Genomic DNA, 26,917 nt, shown 5'->3' on the forward strand with positions numbered 1-26,917 from the left:
GGATGGGGCTGTTCAGAGGGATCATGGGAGAATTAAGGGTAGCGATAAAGCGAATAAAAACCAGGAAGAAAGGAGGAGAGAAGGGAGGAGTGTTCTGTACATAACGCTCAGCAGCATGGCCTATTTGATAGAACACGGGTGTGGGTTCTAATGCTGACTCTGACACTTGTCTGCTGCGTGAAATTGGACAAGTCACTTCGCTTCTCTGGGACTTAGTTACCTCATATGTAAACTAGGGATTAAGACTGTGAGCCCCAGGTGGGACATGGACTGTGTCCATCCGATACGTTTGTACCCCAGCGCTTAGTACAGAGCCTGACATGTAGGTAGCGCTTAACAAAGACCGTCATCATCACTTAACAAATACCATAAAAAAATGCAACACAATTGTGTAAAAGACACTTGAAACTTAGCCTCTTCTATCCATTTCTTCTGAGTGCCGCATTCAGTAGGCAGTCAATGAATTCATCTCTGCCCCCGTTGCCTCTTCCTCCTGGAGAATGTGCCCTTTGAAGAAACTCCCTACACCCATATTTGGACTGCCTTTTCTCAACTACAGCATCGTCAACTCTCATTGCTTTTGGATCCGAGGAACAAAAAATAATGTTTGATTTCCTCCCCAAAAGTTGGATTAGGGAAATTATGCAGTGGAGATAATTTGTGATTAAATATTTTGTGTACTGGTTCCTATCCCCAGCACTTATGTATATTGCACTTTTTCAGATGTCCATTCAGCTATTTAATGCACTTATTCCTCTCCTCATCCTAACTGTCCCGTCTCAGCAGACACCGCCATCCTTTCCGTCTCTCAAACCCCCTAACCTTGGCATTATCCATGAATGTTCCCTCCCCTTCAATCCCCATAATAGTCATTCTGTCACCAAATCCTGTCACTTCTTCCTCCACAACATTTCTAGAATCTGCTCCTTCCTGCCTCTCCATCCAAACTGTGACCAAGATCGTCCTGGCGCTTGCCCTATCCTGGGCTTAACTACTCCTCGCTGCCCTTCCTGACTTCAGTTTCTCCCTCTCTTAGTTCATCCCGCTATCTGCTGCCCAGATCATTTTTCTGAACCCTCATTCTGCATACCTCTCTCCCCACTCCTCAGCGACTTCCCAGGCTTGACCCATTCCTCCCCGTGTCCAGTTGAAACTCCTGACCACTGGCTTTAAGTTCCTCTAGATTATAAACTGCTGGCGGGCAGGGAACTGTCTACCAACTGCTGAATTCTTCCAAGCATTTGTACAGTGCTCTGCATGTAGAAAGCGCTCAATAAGTACCATTGATGGATTGATTGAAAGGAGTCAATCAGCTCTCTTCCTCCTGCTTTTTCCTCTTTCTGCTGCTCTACCCCAGCCCACATTCTTTGCTCTTAATCCAACCCACTCACTGTGCCTCACTCTTGCCTCCCTTCTCTCCTGTTGTCGTCCTCTTGTTTACAACTCCCGCACCACTGCCAGGAACTCCCTCCCCTTTACATCCAGTAGACCCCGCTTGTTTCCCCCGCATCTTCAAGGCCCTTTTGAAATTACATCTCCAGGAGGCCTTCCCTGATTAATCTCTTTTCCCCAATCTGCCACTTCAGCACCTCCATGCCACCTAAGTACTTGGATGCACACGGACTTAAGTCCGTGTGTTTATACTCTATTATACTCAACTTAGACTGCGAGCCCCATTTAGAACAGGGACTGATTCAGACCTGATTGTGCTTAATACAGTGTTTGGCCTGTAGTAAACACATAAAAAATTCCACAATTATTATTTCTTCCTCCTATCTGTAATTTATTTTAATGTCTTTCTCCCATGCTAGACTGTCAACTCCTTGAGGGCAGGGGTCGTGTATAGTAATTCTGTTATATTCTCCCAAGCAGTCGGTGCAGTACTCCGTGCCCAGGAAATGCTGATGATTGATTGGTTACTCTGGAAATGCTCTTCTGTCTCCCTCACTAGACTATAACCTTCGTGTAGGCAGGGAATGTGTCATTTGCTTGTTTTGTACTTCCTAAGAGCTTAGTACAGCTCATTGCACCAGGTGGGCACTCAGTAAATACTATTACCTGTACAACCATTAATTAAGTGCTTACTAGGTGGGTTAGACTACCTCTACACTGCAAGGTTGTTGTGGTCAAGGAACGTGATTCACGTTGTCGTATTATACTCTCCTGAGTGCTTAGTACATCCATTTCAGTCATATTTATCGAGTACTTACTGTGCAGAGCATCGAACTAAGCGCTTGGGAAAGTACAGTGCAACAATAAACAGTGACATTCCTTGCCCACAACAAGCTTACAGTCTAGAGAATGGTGCTATGTGCATGGTAAGCCCTCATTGAATACCACTGATGATCATACAAGACCCTATCCCACATGGTGCTCACAATCCTAAAATAGGGAGAACTAGTACTCTGTTTCCATTTTACACATGAGACTGAGCCCCAGAGAGGCTAAGTGACTTGCTTAGGGTCACCCAGCAGGCCAATAACAGAGCTGGGATAAGAGCTGGGATCTTCTGACTTCCAACCCCATCTGCTTTTCTCTGAAGGACATGCGACTTCCTCAGATAACGTCGTAGTTCTTCCATTTCTTTATTTCGATTGGAGACCTTTAGGAAGATGTGAATGTAGTCTTTTTGTTTTTTTTTTCTGTAGAAAGAACTGTGGTTGAAAGCACATGTAAGAAACACTATCTTGGCAGTGCTATCTGGGGGCTATAGTTAGACAAAAATACCTTATATCGAATTTTCAACCGCGAGATAGGACTCTGGTTTGAAGGCTCACGTAATTTTTTGGTCCTCATTTCTCTGAGAATATTTTTGTCAGGCCATCTCCACAAATAGCTCCTGTCCTTTCCAAAGAGGAAAAACAATTTAGGTAATTATTGTTTTAATATGGCTGGAACTCGAGTAGATTAGCCTTTGGTGAAGAATGGTTAATGCCTTTTTCAAGTTGAATCCAAGTTCAGTATAAATAAGTTTTTTGTGTGCTATATTTAATCAAATTTAGAGCTGTGCCACTATTTAGGGCCTTTTTTTTTTAAACACTTAAGGCCCTAAGAATGAACAATGGTGTAAATCTACTGGCTAGTTAAGTGTCTAGCAATGTAGAAATTGCCATTGGGAGCTGGTTGGCTATTTCTACTTGCTGAGGTAACGTAATAGTCTGAGACTACCGTGAGGCTCAGAAGTCAGGGCTAGTGTAAACACGGTGCAGGTGTAATGAGAAAGGCAGTCCACTGCAAGCAGGGTTGGGGGTGCTATCAGCATATCTCAAATTATTTTGAAAAAATTCAAGTGGGAAAAATGGTGGGGCAACCCTGGGAGTTGTTGGGGGAATCCGTTGTTGAAATCTAGATCCTTGCAAGACTTTGACGCTCCTCATTGTTTCAGTTTTTGGTGAGTTTTGGTAGAACCATCACGATAACTGTGTTTGTTAAGCGTTGCCTGGGGGCCAAACCCTGCACCGAGCCCTGGGATGCTACCAAGAGCATCGGGTCAGGACCAGCCCCTGTCCCACATGGGGGCACATGATCTAATAATAATAATGTTGGTATTTGTTAAGCGCTTACTATGTGCAGAACACTGTTCTAAGTGCTGGGGTAGATACAAGGTAATCAGGTTGTCCCACGTGAGGCTCACACTTACTCCCCATTTTACAGATGAGGTAACTGAGGCACAGAGAAGTTAAGTGACTTGCCCACAGTCACACAATCTAAGGAGGGACACCAAGAATTGAACCTTAATTTTACAGAGGAGGGCAGAGGCCCAGAGAAATCAAGTCACTTGCCTAAGGTCTTGGTCAGATTTGGGTGAGATGTACGGAGCCAAGTGCCTAGTACTTTGGTGAGTACTAGCAGTGCCTAGTACAGTGCCCTGCTAATAGTAAGCACTCAGTAAATACCATTGTTTGATGCCAATGATTGATGTTCGCAGGTTTCTCCAAGTGGACCTACAATGACTATAAAGGGGCCAGAATAATGGCCCCAGTTTCAGGCAGCTGACAACCGGGCAACAGTGGAGCTCAGCTTCCCTCGTTTCCCCCTAACCCCAGTCCATTTTGGTGTGATTTCAGTCCCTCAGGTATTCTTCGGGATTTACCCAAGGTTGGTTGGGGAAGGGTGCTGAAGTTTTCCAGTACATGAAGATCAGTGAATTTATTGAGTGCTCAGAGGGCTCAGAGAACAGTGCAGTAGAGTTGGCAGACATGGATCCCTGCCCTCAAGGAGCTTAAAATCGGATCAGCGGCTTCAAATGGAAAGTTCTAAATAAGAGCGATGACTATGTGAAAGCTCTCCAACTCTACAGTCAGCCAGGAGTGTTAGTTGTGGGCTTGCTGAGTCCCAACACCCTGTTAAGAGCTTGGGAGAGAATAACAGAATTAGACAGTTAGAGGAAGCAGCAAGGAATAGTGGATACAGCATGAGCCAGGGATCAGAAGGTCATGTGTTCTAATCCCGGCTCCACCACTTGTCTGCTTTGCGGCCTTTGGCAAGTCACTTCACTTGTCTGACTCAGTTACCTCATCTGGAAAATGGGGATTCAGCTGTGAGCTCCATGTGGGTCGGGGACTGTGTCCCACCCAATTTGGCTGTTTCCACCCCAGCACTTAGTACAGTGCTTGGCATGCAGCAAGTGCTTACCAAATACCAATTATTATTATGATGCCTACCCACAAGAAGCGTACAGTATAGCCGGGCTGGCAGGAGTAAAATCATTACAGGCAGGAGGAGGAGGAGAATAGAAAGATGAATAGGATTCTCACCAATTCTACTGTATTGTAATAATAATCATATTAAAGTAAAGGTTTACTATGAGCCAAACACTGTACTAAGAGCTGGGGTGGATACAAGATAATCAGGTTGGATACAGTCCCAATCCCACACTGGGCATGTAGTCTAAGTAGGCGGGAGGACAGAAATCGAATCCCCATCATACGGAGGAGGGAATTGAGGCACAAGAGAAATGAAACAACTGCTCAAGGTCACATAGCAGGCAGGTGGCAGAGCTGGGTTTGGAACCCAGGTGCTCTGATTCCCAGGCCCTGGCTCTTTCCCTAGGCTGTGCCGCTTGTCAAGTGCTTAGTACAGTTCTGCACACAATAAGCCCTAAGTAAATAGCATCAAGTGATGGATTGATTGATGGGGGTGGAGAGATTTACAACTGCTTTGTCCGAAACCCTCTCGGAGCACTTAATTGTGGTATTTGGAAAACTGGGTTAGATATAAGCTAATAAATTTAGACACAGTCCATGTCTCACATGGGGCTCACAGTCTTAATCGCCATTTTCCTGGTGAGGTAACTGAGACGCAGAGAAGCTAAATGATTTGCCCAAGGTCACAAAACAAACAGGCGGCAGAGTCAGGGCTAGAACCCATGACCTTCCAACTCCCCTGCCCGTGTTTTATCCACTGGGCCACACTGCTTCTCCAAGCACTTTCTTCAACAATACCAAATACTCCCAATTCCACTGTGGGCCATAAATGGCCGGAATTGTTCACATTCCGCAAATGGAGAAGGCCTGGATGGAATGACTCTCCGAGGAAGGAAGAATTTGGAATTCTTTCTGTCAATCTTCCTCTGCTACTAATAGAAAACACCCCACCCAGCCCGCGGCTTAACACAGCTTGGTTTTGAAGTCATTGTTCCCGGTCCTCGGAGTGTTCCGTTCGAAGGAAAAAAAACCACCTTTTCCTGTTTTGCAGGGAAAAATCACTCTAGTTCTTCATGGACACTGAGCAGGCATCTATCTACCTAACCCTTAAGTCATCGGGGATCAGTGGCCACCCATTCCCCAAGTTTTCCATGATTGGAAAACTTTCTTCTGCTCAATTGAAAAGAGAAGCAGTTGAATAGAATGACATCAGAGTAGAATTTAGTAGACAATGATGTTATGTGTTAATGAATTCTATTGCTGTGGTTTGGCACTTTTTGGTGGAGGAAAATACTTTCTGTAGTCCTTTTCTTTGGTACCATAAACCAAAAAAACACCAAGCCCCAGGAAAGGTACATGACCAGTTTAGGCACTATTGTACTCTCCCAAGCACTTAGTATAGTGCTGTGCACACAGTAAGCACTCAATAAATGCCTGTGCTTGATGCCCCCCACATGCCAGTGATTTGGGGCAGGTCTTTTTCTATGCATTTCCTGCAGAGAGGCTTAAATTAATTGAATAGTGCTTTAAGAGATTAAAGAATACCTCTTTCTCTTTTGAAATCACAATTTTGAAAACGCAGGGCACCGGACACTTAAGGAAGCACCCCGTCAACAAAGAGAGAAAGAAAAATAACACACGTGGACTTAGAGAGTAAAGATGGAAAAGTTTCTGGAACTTGGGGGGTGATTTGTACCGGCAGAAACCGAACTCAAACAGATTTTCTGTGAAAAGAAAAGCCAGTCAACCTCCAACTATACAGAGAATCTTCTGCTTTTAGCTGCCACTTATCTCAGTGTGGCCAATTTAGGAGCAGCATGCCATATAATCCCTCTGCAATGGAAGGGCTTAAATGCCCCATCCAAGTCCTTAATCTTCTTAATGAAAAGTTCAAGAAAGAGCTGACAGGCGAATCAGTGACCTGGATGTTAAATGGAAATGTCTCGGTAAAAACAGCAAATTACTGATTTTTCCCTTTCTCAAACTTGAGATATCTATGTTAGAATTTGCCGGAGAGGTGGAGGGGCCGGACAGGCAGGGTTCTTTGTTCCTATGGAGCAATGAATGTTGACTATGAATTGTTGCCTGAATAATTAGCTGTGGCCAAGCTCTCGGGAAGAATGTCCACACATATCACTCACAATTCAGATGGACGCATGTCGGCAAGAGAGCCGGGAATCTAAATCACCATGGGGGATGAGACCATTGGGTTTCGAAGTCTCTGTTCCGTAGGCTTTGAAGAAGACCTTGAATGTACTCACACCATACAGAATAGAAACTTGCACGTAGAGTAGCATCAGTTCAGTAATTAAAAGCAACTTTTTATGCTACTTAAATGCTTACTATGTGCCAGGCAAAGTACTGGACTCTGGAGTAGATACAAGCTAATCAGGCTGGACACGGTCCATGTCCCCCTATGGGGTCCACAATCTTAATTCCCATTTTACAGGTAACTGAGGCCCAGTGAAGTGATTTGTGAAGGTCACAGAGCAGACAGGTGGCAGAGCAGGAATTAGAACGCAGGTCCTTCTTACTCCCATCCATAAGGCCATGCTGCTTTTCAACTTGAAATAGACATGGGCTTGGTTGTGTAGCTGAGCTTGGCTCAGTGTAAAAGCTTGCACCCCATCATTCGTCGTGTGTGTGTATCTGACTGTGGCCTCTGCAGTTATATCAGGATCTAGTAACGCTTTGATGATGAACTGATAAGTTCCATGACCCCAAATTATCCGGAGCTCTCCATGTTAAATGCTTTGAAGAGTCATTTGAGTCTCGTAAAGAAATATTAGTTCTTGTGTGAAATAAATGGGTAAAATTTTGACAGACGTGTCTGTGTGGACAGGGAATGTGTCTGTTATATTGTTACTGTACTCTGCAAGTGGTTAGTACAGTGCTCTGCACACAGTAAGCGATCAGTAAATCTGCTTGACCTACTGACTTATTTTTTTCCCTGTTTATCACTAGCTCCTTGGATATTTGGGTTAGATTTATAAGCCTGAATGTAAAAGAGAGGGGAAAAAAACCCCAAACCTGGAGAGGACAGACTATTTGAGGTTGGACAATAGCTAAATTCCTTGGCTATGTGAAAGTGCAAATGTGTGTCTCAGGGGATGCTTGGAAGGGTTGATTCAGAACAGACAATTGGAGAGGATATTGTCGGTGATTGTCTTACAGTTCACAGACTGCGTAGAAAAGAAAGCCCCAGGGGTCCCATTCCGTTCTAAATAATCGCCTGCTCAATTGCAAAACAGAGCATAAATTGATTTTTTATTGAACCCCAACAGTAATTATGGTCCCGCCTAGAACAGGACACAGAACAGGAAAAGCAGTACCCCTAAACTCGGGGCTTATTAAGCAGCTATTATGGTAGAGATGGCTTTCTCGTCTCAGATGCTCCAGTCTCTTCCCAGCTGTGGTGAAGCTTCCCCAGGATGTTGTGTTGAGAAACAACGTGACCAAGAATCAGAGGACCTGGGTTCTGATCCCAACCCCGCCATTTATCAGCTGTGTGACCTTGGGCAAGTCACTTCCCTTCTCTGTGCCTCAGTTTCCTCAGATGTAAAATGGGGATTAAGAGCATGGGCCCCATGTGGGACGTGGATTGTGTCCAACCAGATTATCCTGTCTTTACCACAGTGCTTAGTATAGTGCCCGGCACGTATTAAGAGCTTAACAAATGCCAGAAAAAATTTGCAAATCCTGTGTGCACTTTCGGTTTTTGAATAGTCACAGGTTTCAGTTGTCTCTGGCTAATGAACAAGCTTCTCATTTTGGGAAAACTGGGATTATTTGAGAAACAATTGGGAATTTTCCTCCCTTTCCCTAGTGGATGTTTACTCCTTTTAAAAAGCCCTGGAACCATTTTAATTTTATGCGGAGAAGAGCTCCGAGCCCTGTGGGTCTAATTAACTGAGAATTGAGATTGACAGGGCCTTGTGTGGGAAGCATGGTCTCCACCCGGAAAATAAGCTGGACACACGAGATGGGATGACCGAGCAGCAGGTTGTGAAGTCAGGGGTTGAAAAGTGACACCGTCAAGTCAGGGTTCCCCTCCCCTTGACCCAGTTTTTCTCCAGGTTCTTTCTCCCCGGATTCGGGCGGGGAGTCCCAAGACTCGTGGTTTGAGTCCTGGATCTCTGCCATCCCGTAATCGTCATCCTCAGTTGGTTTCTGGGTGGGAGAGCAAATACGTGGAGCTTTAGGAGCAGAGGTTCGGTAGGAAGGCGGCTTAGCAGGCTCCCCATACGTTGAGAGAAACAGAGAGTCTGATGTGATGCCGTCTCTGATAAAGTCCCAGGCTGCATCGCTTACTGTGACCTCACCGTCCACTGCCGGGTGGCCTAGAACCAACTGCCATCAACCTAGCTCTGCCTGCTCACCGCAGCTAACCTTCGCCATAGGGTCGTCCTACTGCCATCTTGTCCGTCTCACTGACGACCCCTCGCCCACATCCTCCCTCTGGTCTGGAATTCTAGACCGTAAACTCACTTTGGGCAGGGAATGTGTCTCCCAACTCTATTTTATTGGACTCTCCCAAGAGCACGGTACAGTGCTCAGCACACAGGAAGCGCTCGATAAATACCATTGATTGATTGCAGTCTCTCCCCGGCTATATCCACGAGAAGCAGCATGGCTCAGTGGAAAGAGCCCGGGCTTGGGAGTCCGAGGTCATGGGTTCCAATCCCGGCTCTGCCACTTGTCAGCTGTGTGACTTTGGGCAAGTCACTTAACTTCTCTGGGCCTCAGTTCCCTCATCTGTAAAATGGGGCTTAAGACTGTGATCCCCACGTGGGACAGCCTGATCACCTTGTATCCTCCCCAGCGCTTAGAACAGTGCTTTGCACATAGTAAGCATGTAACAAATGCCATCATTGTTATTATATCCAACAGGCCAACTCACTACCCACCTTCAAAACCCCATTAACATGCCATCAATCAGTCAGGCGAAACAGTAGAGTTGGTAGATAGAATCCTTGGACCTTCAGTCCAAGGGGCCTTCCCCGATTAGGCCCTCCTTTGCCCTCCTCTTTCTTCTTTCTGCATTGGCTGTGCATTTGAAACTGTTTCCTTTAAGCCCTTGATATTCACCCTGCTTCCAGCCCCCAGTGTAATTTTAGGAAAATGAACTGGGCCATCAGAGTGAAGTAAGGACCTGAGAGGGGTGTGACGGGAGGCAGGGAGGTCAGTGAGGAGGCTGATGCAGTAGGTAAGGTGGGAGAGGGTAAGACTTACCTGATTATCTTCATCTTGTTCCAGCCTGATTCCCTTATTCTTGCCCCAGCACTTAGGACAGTGTTTGGCACACAATAAGCACAAAATTATCTATTTATATTAATGTCGGTCTCCCCCACTAAACTGTAAGCTCATTGTGGGCATGTGATTTTTTATTGTTATACTCTCTTCTCCCAAGTAGTACAGTGCTTTGCGCACAGTAAGCCCTCATTGAATACAGTTAAATGAATGAATGAACAAATAAGCATTTAACAGGTACCCTTATTTCACATCTCTCTACTCTCGCATTTGCCCTATCTGTAATTTACTTTAATGTCCATCTTCCGTTCTAGATGTAGACTCCTTATAGTCAGGGATCATGCCTACCAATTATGTCATATCAAACTCTCCCAAGCGTTTAGTAAAGCAATCTGCCCGCAGCAAGCACTAAGTAAATACCACCGATTGATCAATAGGCTCGTCCAAGGATGAGACTGCTTGACCCTAGGCGGGAAAAACAGGAGAGCAAACTTGTTCCATGTGGCAGGCCTTTCTGGTTGCTTCTCCCGAGCAGTACATCCTCCACGAAACCTGTGAGCGTTCATAGGCCCGGCCTATCCCCTCACCTGTTCCCCTCGGCCTTTCACGGTGTCTTCTCATCTTCCCCCACAAGTTGGGGATTTCCAGCCTGACCTGGGACAGCGGGCCCATTGACACTCAGCTCCTGCCAAAGCCCTGTCAAGGCCAGGGGTGTCACTTTATCCCCACAGCATCCCCGTGAGGTAGGGAGAGCCAGCTATCATTCCCCCTACCTTACAAATGAGGAAACTGGCACCCGGAGAGGTGAAGTGACTCTCCCAAGGTCACACGACAGGCATGCGGTGGAGCTGGGAATAGAACACGAATCTCCCAGACCCAAGCTCTTCCCATCAGTCCACGATTCCTGGTGGAAAAGCATCTTGACCTAGTTGATAGAGCACAGGTTTGGGAATCAGAGGACCTGGGTTCTTAACCTGGCTCTGCCACTTGTCTGCTGGGTGACCTTGCGCAAGTCACTTCACTTCTGTGCTTCGGTTACTGCATCTGTAAAATGGACTGTGTCCAACCTGGTTAGCTTGTATCCACCCCGGTCCTTAGTGCAGTGCCTAGCACATGGTAAGCACTTAATAACTACCATTAAAAAAAAAAGTTTTTCTATTAGAGTGATGGCATGAGACCGCTCACAAAGGGCAAGGGCAGAGAGCTTTTTTTTTTAACTTGGAGCTAGGTCAGAATTGAAAATGCAGGACAAAGGAGAGATAATAATGTTGGTATTTATTAAATGCTTACTCTGTGCAGAGCACTGTTCTAAGCGCTGGGGTAGATATAGGGTAATCAGGTTATCCCACGTGAGGCTCACAGTCTTAGTCCCCATTGTACAGATGAGGTAACTGAGGCACAGAGAAGTTAAGTGACTTGCCCAAGGTCACCCAGCAGACAAGTGGTAGAGCCAGGGTAAGAACCCAGGTCCTCTGATTCCCAAACCTGTGCTCTATCAACTAGGTCAAGATGCTTTTCCACCAGGAATCACAGCTGACAAGTGGCAGAGTCGGCATTTGAACCCATGACCCCAGACTCCCAAGCCCGTGCTCTTTCCACTGAACCATGCTGCATCTCAATCCCCAGGTACACTTCTCCTGGAGTGTGCCATAATGGTGAAAGTCTTGTGTTAGGGCAGTAATTTTGGGAAACAGCATGCTGTGTACACATTTTCATAAATTTTGAGTATTTGTGATGTGAAAAATACAATAGCAGGTTCGCTTGTGCTCAAGCAGATTTGACCCAGTGAAACCCATCCGTAAGTTCACGAGTATTGGCCAGGCTTCGATTTTAAAAGACTTCGGAATTACGTGGATTTTTAGACTACAAGAATTTATCCAAAAGACTACTTTCCTGTGGAATCCTTGAGCTTAAACCTCAAGGGAGCAATAGATGAAGAAAAAGTTTCCTGAAGCTGAACAGCTTCGAAGTGTAGAACATCTTATCAAGTCTACCCATAATAAACCATTAACCCAGCTGTAGAAAATAAGTACAAAGGGAAGGGAGGCTGGATCACGCAAAGTACACAAAGCTTAGCCCTCCAAAACAAAGCCTGCCCCTTGCCAGGAAAATTTGGGTTGTGTCACAAAGGGCAAAGTAGAAGTGCTACCCAATATGGCCCGCTCAGTGGCTCCTTTTCTTCCCACATGCTGTTGTTCCCATAATAATAGTAATGGAGGTATTTGTTAAACACTGGGGTAGATACAGGGTAATCAGATCAAACACAGCCCCTGCCCCAGTTGGGGCTCAGGCTCTTGAGGGGGCTAGGGGAGAATGGGCATTTAATCTCCATTTTACAGCTCCATTTTACAGCTGAGGGAACTGAGGCACAGAGAGGGAAATGACTTGCCCAGAGTCACCCAGCAGGGAAGTGGTAGAAGTGGGATTATTAATAATAATAATAATGTTGGTATTTGTTAAGTGCTTACTATGTGCAGAGCACTGTTCTAAGCACTGGGGTAGATACAGGGTAATCAGGTGGTCCCACGTGAGGATCCCAGGTAATCCCCATTTTACAGATGAGGTAACTGAGGCACAGAGAAGTTAAGTGACTTGCCCACAGTCACACAGCTGCCAAGTGGCAGAGCCGGGATTCAAACCCATGACCTCTGGCTCCCAAGCCCGGGTTCTTTCCACGGAGCCATGCTGCTTCTGTAGATCTGGATTAGAACCCAGATCTCCTGGCTCCCAGTCCTGTACCCTTTTCACTAGACCACGTTGCTTCTCTCCCTGTCTTCAAGGCCCTCAAGAGATTATATATCCTCCACGAAGCCTGCCCTGATTAATCGCTCATGCCCCACCCTATTTCTCCACCCCAACACCTCTTCATCATTTCCATATCACCTAAACACCTCTGGTGCCCTTCTGAGCACGTCTTTATATTCTCCACCTTTCCCTTAGCCATGATTTATTTAAATATCAGTCTCTAGACTGTAAGACTTTTGAAGGCAGCATTCATGCCTACCAACTTCGTTGCACTCTCCCAAGTGCTTAAGCCAGTGCTCTGCAGAGTCAACGCATAATAAATACTATGGATTGTTTGATTGGAATGCATCCACCCAAATAATCCAGCCTTTCCACAGCTTCTCACAGAGCTTCTTCAGCATTTGGAGTTTAGAGATGGGATTTTAGCAGGGCTTTAAAGATAAAGAGAGATGTGAACGGGGAGGGAGTTCCTGGCCAGAGAGCTGTGGGCCCTGGGGGCAGCGGGGAGAAAGACGAGATGGAGGTGATGCGCGTGGGTTGGCATTAGAGGAGGAAAGTGGGCCGGTTGGGTTGTTGTAGAGGATCAGCAGGAGGGGGCTAGCCAATCGAGTGTCTTAAAGCCAATGGCGGGGGGTCTCCGTTTGACGTGGAGATGGGTCGGCAACCACTGGAGGTTTTTGAAGAGAGGGGAGAAATGACCCCAGCCGGGCAGCAGAGAAGGAAGGCCTAGAGTGGGGAGAGACAGGAGGCAGGGAGGTCAGCGAGGTGGCTGATGCGGTAGGTAAGATGGGGTAGGGTAAGCGCTTGGATCAGTGAGGGAGCGGAGTGGATGGGGAGGAAGAGGTGGATTCTAAAGTTGAACATTAGCAAATCTTTGCCAAAGAAGATAGGGCACACAGCTTAAATTTGGGGCAGAGGTCAAGTGGAAGGTGGTGTAGCAGGGTTCAACTCAAAGTGGATTTATTTAGTTGTTCTGTTGGTGAAAGTATCCGCTCTTTTTACCGAGTAGGGTAGGGACTCTGACTCAAGATTTGTGTTGTGTGTGTATGTGATGTATAATGCTTGTGCTTCTCTAAGTGCCCTTTGAAGAAAGTACTTAATCCAGGACTGTTGTGGTGACCAGTGAATCAGTGGTATTTATTGAGAGGATACTGTGCGCAGAACACTGTACTAAGCGCTTGGGAGGGTACAATAGAAGAGAGTTGGTAGAACAGATCCCTGCCCACAATGAGCTTACAGTTTTCCCATGGCCAAGTTCAAGTGACAGGGGTCTCGTTCTTCGGTCCTGGCTCCCACTCATCAATCAGTGGTATTTATTGAGTGCTTATTGGGTGCAGAGCACTGTACTAATTGCTTGGGAGAGTACAATGCAACAGAGTTGCCGAATTGGTAGACATTCTCTGTCCACCATGGGCACACTGACTCGAAGGGATAAGATGATCCTGTTTTTGCCTACAGTTTTCTAGTAGCGATAGTATTTATTAAGTGCTTACTGTGGGCAGAGGACTGTACCGAACACTGGGAGAGAGATGCAGGTGGGAATTAGATAAGGTCCCCCTCCCTCAGGGAGTTCCAAGCTCAGGGTATTAGCAGGGAGAAGGGACTTGACACAGATTCATCAGGAATGATGAAATATGAAGACCCACAAAATATAAACAAAATCAGTAGGGGGGCCCTTTTTGTGCTCCCTGACCTCACCCCGTCTCTGCAGCCTGGCCTAGTGGGTAGAGCACCGGCCTGGCAGTCAGAAGGAGCTGGGTTCTAATCCCAGCCCTTCCAGTTGTCTGCTGTGTGACTTGGGGCAAGTCACTTCACATCTCTGTGTTCCCTCATCTGTAAAATGGGGATTGAGACTCTGAGGGTCTGTGTCCAACCTGATTAACATGTATCTACCCAGGCACTTTGTATAGCGCCTGGCACGTAATAAAGCGCTTAACAAATACCGTAATTATTATTATTAGGTACTACTGGGTAGCCTGCTAAACTATAGGTAAATCCCTACCGGGAGAACTGGTCCCAGCCACTGGTTGCACAGATGGAGAGAACGTGATCGCAACTTCTGCCGCTCATCCTGACTTAAGCCATTCGTCGGTTTGAGCCCCGGCAGCTGGTGGAGACATAGGTAGCTGGACGGTCGCCATGCGAGCTTTCAGATCCTGGACCTTAGCAAATAGGGTGTAACTTTCCATTAGCTATTGGGCAGTGCCTGGGCGGGATGCTATCATTCTGAGGATTTGTGTACATAATATTATGCTTGGGGCCCTGTATAAAAACCAAGCCATTGAAAGTTGGAGGAGGCCCTCCTTTCTCAATTCACGCTGTCCGGCTGAGCTGTAATACTCTGTTGTGGAGGTTGTTTCACGTTGCCTGGGGCAACACGAAAATTCGTCTTGCGCAGTCAGTAACCATTTTCCCCAATGAATTCTGTTTTCGGTTGGAATTCTAGTGTGCTGGTCTCCACTCGAAGGTGGCGTCGAAGTAAAGGCCACTGATTTGGAGGTGGGTAGGGGGAGGAAGCGAGGGCTATGTGTTTTTTTTTTTCAAGCCTCTTTTGGCTGAGATGGTTTGCTTTGGGAATATTGAATGATTAGAAGTAGGTGAATCTCAATACAAGAGCATATCGCCAAGCCAGAAGCACAAGGTCTAGTGGATGGAGCCCGGGCTGGGGAGTCAGAAGGAGCTGGGTTCTGATCCCAGCTCTGCCACATGTCCGTTGTGGGGCCTCGGGCAATTCGCTGCTTAGAACGGTGTTTGGCACACAGTAAGTGCTTAACAAATGCCATTAAAAAATATTTTAAAATATTCATTTCTCTGTGCCTTAGTTACCTTGTCTGTAAAGCAGGGATAAGACATGGACTGTGTCCAACCTGATTAGCTCGTATCTACCCCAGTGCTTAAAACAGTGCCTGGCACGTAGTAAGCGCTTAACAAATACCATAGCAATAATAATAATGATAATTATTACATATCGTATTGGACTTTTCTAACTGCTGAGTACAGTGCTCTTCCCACAGCTCAATAAATACCATTGATTAAGAGCATACCGAGCGCAAGTGCCGTGGGACTGGGAGGAAAGGGAAGGGCAAAGGGAGCTCCATGCTGTGGTCGCGGAGATTGTAACAGAAGCCAGTCTTGCAGTGGTTACACTCCAAAGGCTTACAACCTGATGGGTTGGACCACTGTTTAGGAAGCTGAAAGCTGTAAAATGTGTGTATGCACACATACTTGCACAGGTTTACACCCCTACACCCGTTTATTGCCCCTCTAATCTGTAAGCTCCCTGTTGGGGTGGATTGTGTCTTCCAGCTTTATTGTATTGTACTCTGCAGTGCACAGTAAGCACTTGATTGATATATGCCTAACGTCTCTCACACACACCCACACACGTATATAAGTTTTGCCTTTTGTGTGTCTGCTTTCTAGTAATTTTATTTTGTACCGAAGGGATTTAATCTCTGAGTGGATCCTTTCTTTTTAAAGGCTTCGTAACCAGTGACTTGACCTCTAATCTTAGCATTGTAAATTTCCCAGACGCTAATAAAGGAGCCGTCTGGTGACCTATTATTTGAGACCAGTACCGCCAGGCTAGCTATCAATAGCATTTTAAAAATGTCCGTCTTACTATGTCAAGCATTTCTAGGGCAAAGACACCTTCTGAGTAAAACTCCGTTTCTGTCCTTTCAAGGATTTGGCGTGGCGAACGTGATTGGTGCCTGTCGGCGGGCCTCACGTGGTGTCTGAGACTTTATACAATTCCAAACAACCTGCTTCTCCTCCCTTCCCCGAACCGAAGCGGACCCTCTGCAGGAACCGAACACCGCCTCGGCCTGAGCCCCCAAACCCGAAATAGCCACCGTCTTTCGGACCGAACGAGACGAGAATTCCAGACACGAGGGTCGGCGTGGCAAAAGGCCGACGTCCGCAGGGGCATCGTGCGGGCAGATTAGCGAGGTTCAAAAAAAGGGCCCAGGGATGCGCTTTTATAGAATTGAGAATAGCATCTGGAGTTCCGTTAGGCGGCCACCCGGCTCCGGTCACTGGCTCATCACCGCCGGGCTTTGCGTCGGGCCCCGGGATTACGTGCCTGACACCGGGTGCGTTCTTGATACAAGCGTGAGATTGGGTGATGGAGAAGGCATCCGGCCGAGGTCAGCGGAGGGGCCTGGGTGAGTTTGGTCCAGCCTGCGAAACCAGAAGGCAAGACGGCAGCGGGTTCGGTTCAAAAGCGTTGGTCCGGGAAGACCGTTCACAGTCTGGGTTCTAAAGCACCGTCAGGCCCGACGGAACCGGGGTCTGTTTGGCTATCGATCAATCAATCAATCAGTTATTTTACTGAGTTCTTACTGTGTGCAGAGCACTGTAGTAAGTGCTTGGGAAAGTGCAGTATTGGAGAGTCGGGCGACATGTTTCCTGCCCAGAAGGGACTGATAGTCTAGATGGGGAGGCAGGCATAAATATGAAGAAATCAATTACAGATATGCACGTAAGTGCTGAGGGTGGGGTGAATAAAGGATGCAAATCCAAACGCAAGGGGCTTTTAATCTGCTTTCCATCGGGAGCTGGGAGCCCTGAATTTTGGAGCTGGGAACCCTGCTAAATCAGACTGTCAACTGTTCATTTTCCTTCTCTAGGTCTTTCTGGGGAGCCCAATATTGAGCTCTTAAAGCCCCCATAACTCCTTATAAGCCAAGTGGTGATTTTGTTTCACAGGCCCGTGACAGCCCACCCTGTTGCAGGCTTCGAACCTGATGGTCTCTGCGCCTTTCTTAGAACGGCCTTAGTATTCTTCTCTATCGATCACTGGGAAAATGTCCCTGTGCCTGGGAGAGCAGTGGATTCTTGGAACATCCCGGGCTCGGGCATTTGAGGGTCGGTACAAATGATTCAAATTTCCGCCTCTCCTCCAGGACGACGCATGAGTAATGCTAACACACGAGCGAGGAAAGTTAAACAGAAACACCAGGTTGATATCAAAATCTTCTTATCCCCTCCCCCCCTTTCCTCAGTGGTAGAATGCAAATAATGTTCCCGAATGAAAAGGAAAAAGCATGAAAATTTTCCCTTTTTAAATGTTTGAGCTTTTCAGAAGGTATGGCATAATCTGGAAATAATAATAATGAAAGATAATAGGACTTAAACAGGGCCTTTTGTGTTGGGAACTCAAACAAACACTTAGGCATTGATCCTAACACAGTGCCTGATTGTGTTTTGCAAAGGTCATGAGTTAACTGCAGTCAGGGGAAAAAAAAAGTAACTCCCATTAAACTGTATCGTTTAAAAAACAAGTGGCCGCAAGTTTAAGATGAAGCCCATCGAGCTTAAAATGTGTCTTCTGACGATTTCCCAGTGAGTTTCGACAATGCCTGAGCCCAAGTGGGTTTTGCTCGTTTCCTCGTTTGTCGCCCTTCACCTGGGGTTGGGTCTCACTCCTTCTGGTGCCCATCCCCTCCCCCTTCCTTCTCAGGAGTCCCGGCCCCTCTTCCGGAGTCTCCCACAATAGCTTCCCCAAGGTGCTTCCTCCTGCCCGGCTGCCACAGCTTCCGTCCCATTCCTCGGCTTACTGATTCCTCGTGATTTACAGCGCGAGCAGTGACTCAGGTGCTTCATTTCATGTCCTTTTTTCTCTCTCGTCCGCCTCATAGGTTCATCCTTCAATCCAAGGAGGTCATTCACAACCAACTGTTAGAGAAACAGAAAATAGCAGAGGAGAAGATTAAGGAGCTGGAAGTAAGTTGGAAGCGGGCCGTGGAAGTCAAATGTGCCTGGCACAGAGTGAGCGCTCAACAAGTACCGTAATTATCATTAGTAATTATTGAAAACGACCGACGGGATTGTAAAGCCTTCGCCGTGATGTTGGACCCTCCAACGTCGCCACCGAACGGCGGGGCTCCCTGAGAGGGAATGGGCCGCCATTTTGGGCCGGCCGGCCACCCTGCGGGAGTGCGATGGTGGGAAATGAATAGTTTCTGCTCTGCCCAGGACTTCAGGGGAATTTGAGGAAGGCAGGATGCAGTTAAAACCAGCTTGGATTTGGTCCCGGGCCTTGAGATTAGCACCTCTCTGAAAGTGCAGTGAGATCTTTAAAGAGAACAAATGGGGGAGGACTTAGTTCGGTCTCCAGCTGCACACACAGTACTTCCTGTAAGTTGGCTGAGGGCCTAAACTAGGACTCAGAAGTGGGCCATAATGATCTATAAATAAAGGTGCCACCACGATGACGGAAATGGATTTTTTTTTAATTATTTTTTTTTTTGGTGGGAGTGGGAGGGGTGGTCTTGGAGATAGCGACAGGTAGGAATGATTTAAGAATCGGAAAAACTGAGTTGATCAAAAAACGTTTTGGCATAGAGAGCCCCCGTTGACTAGTCTCCCCGGGCTACTGGTGAAAGATCAGTCCTTGGAGACCCCTAGAGCAGCCGGACAAAGAAATGGTCAGTCTCCCTTTGGGACCAAGATTTACCAGAGGCTGGGTTACAGTGACTTCATAGGCCACTTAATAGCTGCTAATTTTGTTGGAGCCTGCACTGGGGCAGCGGTTCCGAATCTGCCTCAGCCATCTGCCGAGTCACGGAGGCGACATCCTTCCTGTGGCAGGGGAGATTTTTGTGGGTCCTGGTCCCAAGGGAACCGATCTCTTGTGGTGCTTGAGATCGGTTCAGTGTAGCGGAGTTAGGCCGCGGGCCCTTATCTGACAGATTCATTTCTCCTTACCTTTATTCAGTTTGGTGGAAGGTCTGAGAAGAATCGACGGACACGAGGCCGGGGGTGTCACTGGGTGGGCTGCCGTAATAATAATAATAGTATTTATTGAGCGTTTATTCTGTGTCAAGCACTGTTCTAAGCGCTGGAGTAGGTACGGCCCATTCAGTTTGGAAACAGCCCCGTCCCACGTGGCGCTCAGTCTTTGTTCCCGTTTTACAGATGAGGGGACTGAGGCCCAGAGAAGTTGTGACTTGTCCGAGGTCTCCCAGCAGACAAATGGCGGAGCCAGGATTAGCACACAGGTCCTTCTGATTCCCAGGGCCGCGCTCTATCCACTAGGCTATTACCGCTCATTAATATCTAAGTGGGCTGGGTGTTGAGCAGAGCGATCCGAAGACCTAACGTCACCTCTCTGGACCCTAAGCTTTTTGTAGGCAGGGAATATGTCTGCCAACTCTCTTATAGTGGACTCTCCCAAGCTCTTAGTATAGTGCTTTGCACACAGTAAATGCTCAATGTATACAATTGACTGAGTGATCGACCATTAACCCCAGGAGCTTGTTGACTCTGAAGGGGGTTTTTTTGGTTGTTGTTTTTTTTCTTTGGTTGGCATCAGTCGGATAGTTTTCCTTTGCAAATTCAAGGTTAATTCAGTTTATTTTGAGTGCTCTAAATAGTCTTGCCCTGCCCTGCCCATTAGAGTGGAAGCTCCTTATGTGCAGGGGATGTCCTACTTCTCTGTTTTGTATTGTCCCAGAGGGTGCTCAATAGACACTGTTTAGAAGGATAAGCATAATTTGGGTATTTGTTAAAGCACCTGCTATGTGCTTAGCCGTGTATTAAGCGCTGGGATAGATTGAACATAATCAATAATAATAATAATAATAATAATGTTGGTATTTGTTAAGCGCTTACTATGTGCCGAGCACTGTTCTAAGCGCTGGGGTAGACATAGGGGAATCAGGTTGTCCCACGTGGGGCTCGCAGTCTTAATCCCCATTTTACAGATGAGGGAACTGAGGCACCGAGAAGTTAAGTGACTTGCCCAAAGTCGCACAGCTGGCAAGTGGCAGAGCTGGGGTTCGAACCCATGACCTCTGACTCCAAAGCCCGTGCTCTTTCCAGTGAGCCACGCTGCTTCTCGGGACACAGTCTCCGTCCCTCATGGGGCTCCCGATCAATCAGTGATATTTACTGATTCTTACTGATATTTACTCTTACTGTCTGCGGAACACTGTACTAAGCACTTGGGAGAGTGCAATACAACAGAGTTGGTAGACACGTTCCCTGCCCACAAAGGAGGTATAGTCTATATTGTCTGTCTCCCCTTCTGGACTGTAGGCTTACTGTGGGCAGGGAATGTTTTATATTGTTCTCTCGTACTCTCCCAAGTGCTTAGTACAGTGTGTGCATCAAGTAAGCACTAAATAAATACGATCAATGGACTGACTAGAAAAGGAACGTAGAGTTTAGAGGGAGTCTAAGTATTAGGCATTCACTGTTTCTCAGCTGAGGAAAGGGAGGTCGAAAGCAATTAAATAATTTCCCGTGGTCACACAGCTGGCAAATGGCAGAGCAACGTGCATGCGGAGATTTTATTTTTTTTCCACGCAGGACCCACTTTCCGCCACAGTGACCTGAACCACCCTCTCTGAGACCCCTCTCCCTTCTCCTCCAGCGGGGCCAGCCGTCTCCCAATCCGCCACCTTGCGAGGACCCGGGATGTCCACGGGGTATTGAGCGGGCAGTACTGATGCTCGTTTGGGAGAACGGAGCACCCTGCCCAGTTGGCCGAGGGGCGCAGGGGTCGGAGCTTGGACCCGGCTCTCGTCCCTTCTGGGTCGTGGTGGCCTTTCCCCCGAGGCAGCGAATCAGACCGGAGAAACCCTCCGCGTTGCTGGCAGCTTTGATGGCTTCTGCAGAAGCGGGGCCCTGTCCAGCCTGGGGATGCTGGGGGAAGGAGACTGGAGGTGTGGGGCCAGGGCGGGGGCGAGAGAGGTGGCCCATTGCCCTCCACCGATAGTTGGATGAGATAATGTTTTGGAGGCTTTCCCGCGATTGAGGAAGTGGGGCCCCTCCCGGAGGGGGTCATTCTTTCCACGGCCCGGGTGGGGGCTGGCAGGAACTTGGCATCGGATCCAGCTTTGCCCTCACCACTTTATTTTTGAGCGGGTACCGTGGCATGAGGCAGGGGAGGCCCCCGCGGAGAGCGGAGCAGGGGCACGGGCTCTGAGCCTTCTGATCGGTTTCAGGGGAGGGGGCCGAGGGCAGAGGCGGGGAGGGGAGAGTTGCTCCTATCGGTGGGGCTCGGCTGTCCGGAAACTGCTAACCCGTGCCCTCCTTACCCCGGGGGCGGGGCGGAGAGCGCGGCGGTTGGCTCCGAGACTCCCGCCGGGGAGGTAGAACCGCGCCAGCGTTGGTGGCGGCCAGGCCGACGTCCAAAACGTCGTCCAAGTCGGAATGCCCTTTTCCCTTCTGCGCTTGCAAGGGAGGCGGGAAACCCCTCCTGCTCAGCGCCTCCGCTCCGTCCCTTAGTCGGCTCAAATTCCCAACCCAAAGCCACGTTTCGACCCCGCACCTCCTCGTGGTAGCGCCCGGCTTCGGTCGGTCAGTGAATCGTATTTATTGAGCGCTTACCTTGTGCAGAGCCCTGTCCTGAGCGCTTGGGAGAATGCAGTATAAGAAAGAGACCCGTTCCCTGCCCATGGTGAGCTTACAGTTTAGAGGGGAGCCTCTGTGCCCGCACAAATTGGGGGAGGAATGATTTCAAATCGTATCTTTTTTAAGGAAATCCCCAGAGCCAGCAATGGTTCAGAAATACCCTTAGAGGTGTGTGGGCGTACATTGTCCTTGGTGGCAGGCCCACTGGTGGACTCTCTCTCTCTTAAAGCAGAGGCTTCTGAGAAAGCCGGCCTCACGGTAGTATGCTCCCATGATCCCAGTTGAACTGAATTCCGTCACCTCTGACCCTCGTCTGCTCCGTGACCATGGGCACGTCACTTCATCTGCACAATGGGGATTCACTTCCAGTTCTCCCCCCTCCTTAGACCACGAACCCGTCTGGGACAGGGACTGTCCCGATTATCTTGTATCTACCCTAGTGCTTAGTGCAAGGTTGTTTTTTTTTAATGGTGTATGTTAAACGCTATGTGCCAGACACTGTTCTAAGCCCTGGGAAGATACAAACTAATGAGGTTGTACACAGTACTCATGTTGTACAGAGGGCTGACAGTCTTAATCTGCATTTTACGAATGAGGTAACTGAGGCACAGAGAAGCGGGTTGACTTGCCCAAGGTCACACAGCAGACAAGCGGCAGAGCCAGGCCTAGAACCCAGGTCCTTCTGATTCTTCAAGCCTGTGTTGGGTCCGCTAGGCCTTGCTGCTTAGCAAAGCTCTTTATGGGCAGGGAAGGTGTCTGCTAATCCTGTTATATTGTACTGTCTCCCAAGCACTTGCACAGTGCTCTGCACATAGTAAGTGCTCAATAAATACCATTGATTGTTGGCACACAGTAAATGCTTAACAAGTACCTCACTTAGTGTTCTTATTACATCTGGGTCGGTTAGCATCACTCAGTGTCGTAGTGATCCTCTCTCCTGACGTGTTCTATTTAATGGGAGGGGATGGATTAGACACTGAACCTTAAGATGGGAGATGTTTGGTTTCCTCCCATCTCTGGAGCCCCAGTTCTTTCTTTACCCACCCCATCACAACCACTTTCTTCCGGAGAAGACAAAAATCAACAAACAAAAAGATTCTGGTTCATTTTCCCAGGTTTTCTTCCTCTGGGCAGGGAATATGTCTACCAGCTGTGTTGTGTCGGACTCTCCCAATCGCTTATTACAGCGCTCTGCACACAGTAAGTGCTTCATGCGTACGATTGATTGACCGATTACAAAATCCAGCAGTTCCATCCCATCCTCCTTTCCCGCCCGCCAAGGCTATTTTGCCTAAGGTAGCTGTAGCCAGTCCACAACTATGTGTCTGTAGTCTCAAGTAGCCATAGATTCCTCTATGTCTGCAGGCGGCCTGGAGATGGTTTTCCTCCGATGACCTTCGAACTTCCGATTTCTTCCACTTTCAGGCGGAAAGGAGGAACGAATCAGGGCTTGTCCTTCCAAGCCCATCCCTGTTCCTACTCACCCCAGGCTTGTGAAGTCGTAAAGCCAGCAGAAAACATAAGTTGCCTTGGCAGCATGGCTCAGTGGAAAAGAGCCTGGGCTTTGGAGTCAGAGGTCATGAGTTCGACTTCCGGCTCTGCCACTTGTCAGCTGTGTGACTGTGGGCAAGTCACTTAACTTCTCTGTGCCTCAGTTCCCTCAGCTGTAAAATGGGGATTAACTGTGAGCCTCACGTGGGACAACCTGATTACCCTCTATCTCCCCCAGCGCTTAGAACAGTGCTCGGCACATAGTAAGCGCTTAACAAATACCAACATTAGATTGAGAGGCCGCACATGGAGGAGCGTGGCTGGGTATGTGTGTAGGGAGAGTCATTAAGGAATCCTCACAAAGTTAAAGTACTCAAGTCTAAATCATAAAAGAAACTAAGAGACCAGGTGGCTTCTTGGTAGACAGTAGTTTAAGGGCTTGGGCTACGTTGGTTATCTAAATTTCAGCATTTAGTCAAGGCCTCTACCTGTTTCTGGATTGCCCCAGGTCTTAAAACTCCCCGCCTCATTTCTTCCTCAAAGGAACAGGAGGAAGTAAACTTTGAGGGCCAATTAAACCTTTCTGCGAGTCTATGCACTTGGATCTGTGACCTTTGGAAGTTTGATATCGGCCCCACCCTCAACCCCACAGGACTTACATGACATATCTGTAAATTATGTATTAAAAGTGATGTATTTCTGTTCATGTCAGTCTCCCCCTCTAGACTGGAAGCTTGTGTGGGCAAGAAAAAGAAGACTTAATTGGTGAAGATGTGACCTTCATAAGACTCTGAAGCAGAGGGAGTGGTGGCCTGGCATATTTTGCCAGGGAGGGAGGGAAAGGGAAGGATGGGAATGTGGGAATGGGTTTAGTGGGGAGATAGACAAGATCGATTGAGCAAGGTTGGAACAATAGCATCCAGGACCCAAAAGTACTGGAACAAAACCATAAATTCTGGAGCGAAATTTGGAGACTGGGAATTACCAGGCAACTGGGCCTTTCTGCAGCTCGTGCTAGGAAGATGTTTTATATCATACTCAAAGGTGCCTTGCGGGAAGAGGTGTGTCGGAAAGGTCACCTAAGCACTTGTCAGAAATACAGATTTTTACAGATTGGATTGAGACTCCCCGCTGGGTCTCTGGGTAAAAAGGAAACTAAACCATCTCGCTAAGGCTGATTTGGGTGAGATTGTGTTTTTGTCTTGTCATATTCCCCAAGAGTAAGTCTCTGGCTCAGATTCCAATCCCGGGTTCCAGTTGCTGCTCCATCACTTGCAAACTTTGTGACCATGGATGAGTCACTGAGTTAACCTCTCTCCGTGCCCCATTCATTCATTCAGTCATATTTGATTGCCTACTGTGTGCAAAGTCCTGTACTAAGCGCTTCGGAGAGTGCAATATAAGAAGAGACAGACACATTCCCCGCCCACAACGAGCTCACAGTCAGTGTCCTGTAAAATGTCATGTAAAATGTACATTGTCACCTGTAAAATGGGAATAAGATACCTGTTCCCCCTCCCCTTTAGATGCTGAGTCCTTTGTGAGACAAGAGACTGCCCCCAATATGCTCATATTGAGTGTACCCAGCGTTTAGACCAGTGCTCGAGCCCTACTAAGTGCTAGGCAGATCCCACAATTATTATTATTGCCGTCGTTATTCCGTTTCCGTATTCCCTTTGCGGGAGAGCTAGTTTTTTGAAGGTCTAATGAGCAATGTCAGCTTCATGCGGGGGAAGGATTTTACAGTGGAAGGAACTCTAGAAGGATCTCAAACAGTACTGGAATTGAAACAGGCTCCCTTTTTTCTGCTTTTGTTTTGAAGGGAACATTTTTGTGTCAGCGGTGGAACAGTCGTGCTATCGGTTTCCACTGTCACTTTTACCTATCTCTATATAAATATATGTCTAGTCTGCTTTTATGCGAGACCTAAAAAAGCTGAAGCTGTGTGTGTGTATGTATGTGGGTGATGGCTGTAAAGACTTGGAAAAAGAATCCTTCTCTGGGGCTGGAGGAAGTGATGACTACTGTTTTTTCACTGGTCCTATCTGATAGTTGCCCCCTCCCTCTGGCTATTCCCGGCATGTTTAGTTGTCAGGCGTTGTCCTCCTCAGAGGCTAAAAATAACAAATGAGGGGGGAAGGGGGCTGTTCCAGGGCCAAGCCTCCCCTCCGCCTATAATCTTGTTTTCACTCAGTTCCTGGAGAGAAAGGGCAAAAGAAACAAGGTGCCTTTCTCAGTGAATGGGATTTCTGCCGGCAGAGCCGACGGGAACGTTGTTTCAGCCCTGCCGATCTGCAGCGCGGGCACGCCCCTGGAAAGTTAATAATAATAGTAATTGTGGTATTGGTTAAGCACTCACTCTATGCGAGGCACCGTACTAAACACTGGGAGGGACACAAGCAAAATCGCCTTGGACACAGCCCCTGCCCCGCCTGGGGCTCACAGTCTCAATCCCCCTTTTACACATGAGGTAACTGAGGCACCGAGAAGTGAAGTGACTTGTCCAGGTCACCCAATAGACAAGTAGCGGAGCCGGGATTAGAACCCGTGACCTTCTGACTCTCAGGCCCTATCCGCTAGGCCACGCTGCTTCCCGTTGCCTCGGGACCACCAGAGCCTCGGGCTTGAGGGGACAGGCTGTGAACCTGTGGTGGCTTTGGAGACTCGATCAGTCGGGCATTTCCCGAGCGCTTCCCCTGTGCAGAGCACCGTACTAAGCCCTTGGGAGGGTCCAATACAGCAGAGTTGGTAGACACGGGCCCCGTCTACATGGAGCATACAGTGGAGACTGTAACCATCCTAAGAGTCTTGTTATAACCAGTTGTAGCTTTCTTTTGCTGTCACCCTCCAACTCCAAGGAAATTTTGTGGGTGCCCGGCCCCTTCATTTGATCGGTCTGTGGCTTAAAGAAGGTCCTTAGAGAAGCAATGTCACCTATGCACTCAGATCTGCCCTCTTTACGCTCTTGGAATTCACCTCGGTCTCTGCTCCGCTGCACTCACGTACAGATCCGTAGACTTCGTTATTTATTTTACAGTCTGTCTCCCCTTCCAGATTGCGAGCTCCTGTGGGCAGGTATCGGGTCGACCAGCTCTACCGAGTGCTTGGTACAGTGCCCTGGACCCGGTTAGGACTCAATAAATACCACTGATTGATTGGTTGACAGTGGAAAGAGGCAAGGGCGGGGGCTCAGGGGACCTGGGTTTTAATCCTAGCTCCAGCATTTGACCTGCTGGGTAGGCATGAGTAAGTCACTAAACTTCTCCGGGACTCAGTTACCTCATCTGTAAAATGGTCATTCACTACCTGTCTCCCCTGCGGGAAAGGGACTGTTTCTGATCCAACAGCATTTTCTACTAGAGCTTGGCACACAGTAAATGCTTAACAAATGGTATTGTAAATACGAGGGCAGTGATTTTATT

The 26,917-nt window shown here is 47.8% G+C and overlaps 1 protein-coding gene across 1 annotated transcript in view; it reads left to right on the forward strand.

Moving 5' to 3' along the window:
* Nucleotides 1-26,917, forward strand: part of PFDN1 (prefoldin subunit 1) — a 49,650-nt gene that overhangs the window by 10,907 nt on the left and 11,826 nt on the right. Inside the window, exon 3 of the mRNA XM_029052444.1 lies at nucleotides 18,284-18,368. Coding sequence (XP_028908277.1) covers nucleotides 18,284-18,368 — 85 coding nt within the window. The remainder of the gene's footprint in view (nucleotides 1-18,283; nucleotides 18,369-26,917) is intronic.

This window comes from Ornithorhynchus anatinus, chromosome X2 (genome assembly GCF_004115215.2).
Source record: "Ornithorhynchus anatinus isolate Pmale09 chromosome X2, mOrnAna1.pri.v4, whole genome shotgun sequence".
Classification (NCBI taxonomy): domain Eukaryota; kingdom Metazoa; phylum Chordata; class Mammalia; order Monotremata; family Ornithorhynchidae; genus Ornithorhynchus; species Ornithorhynchus anatinus.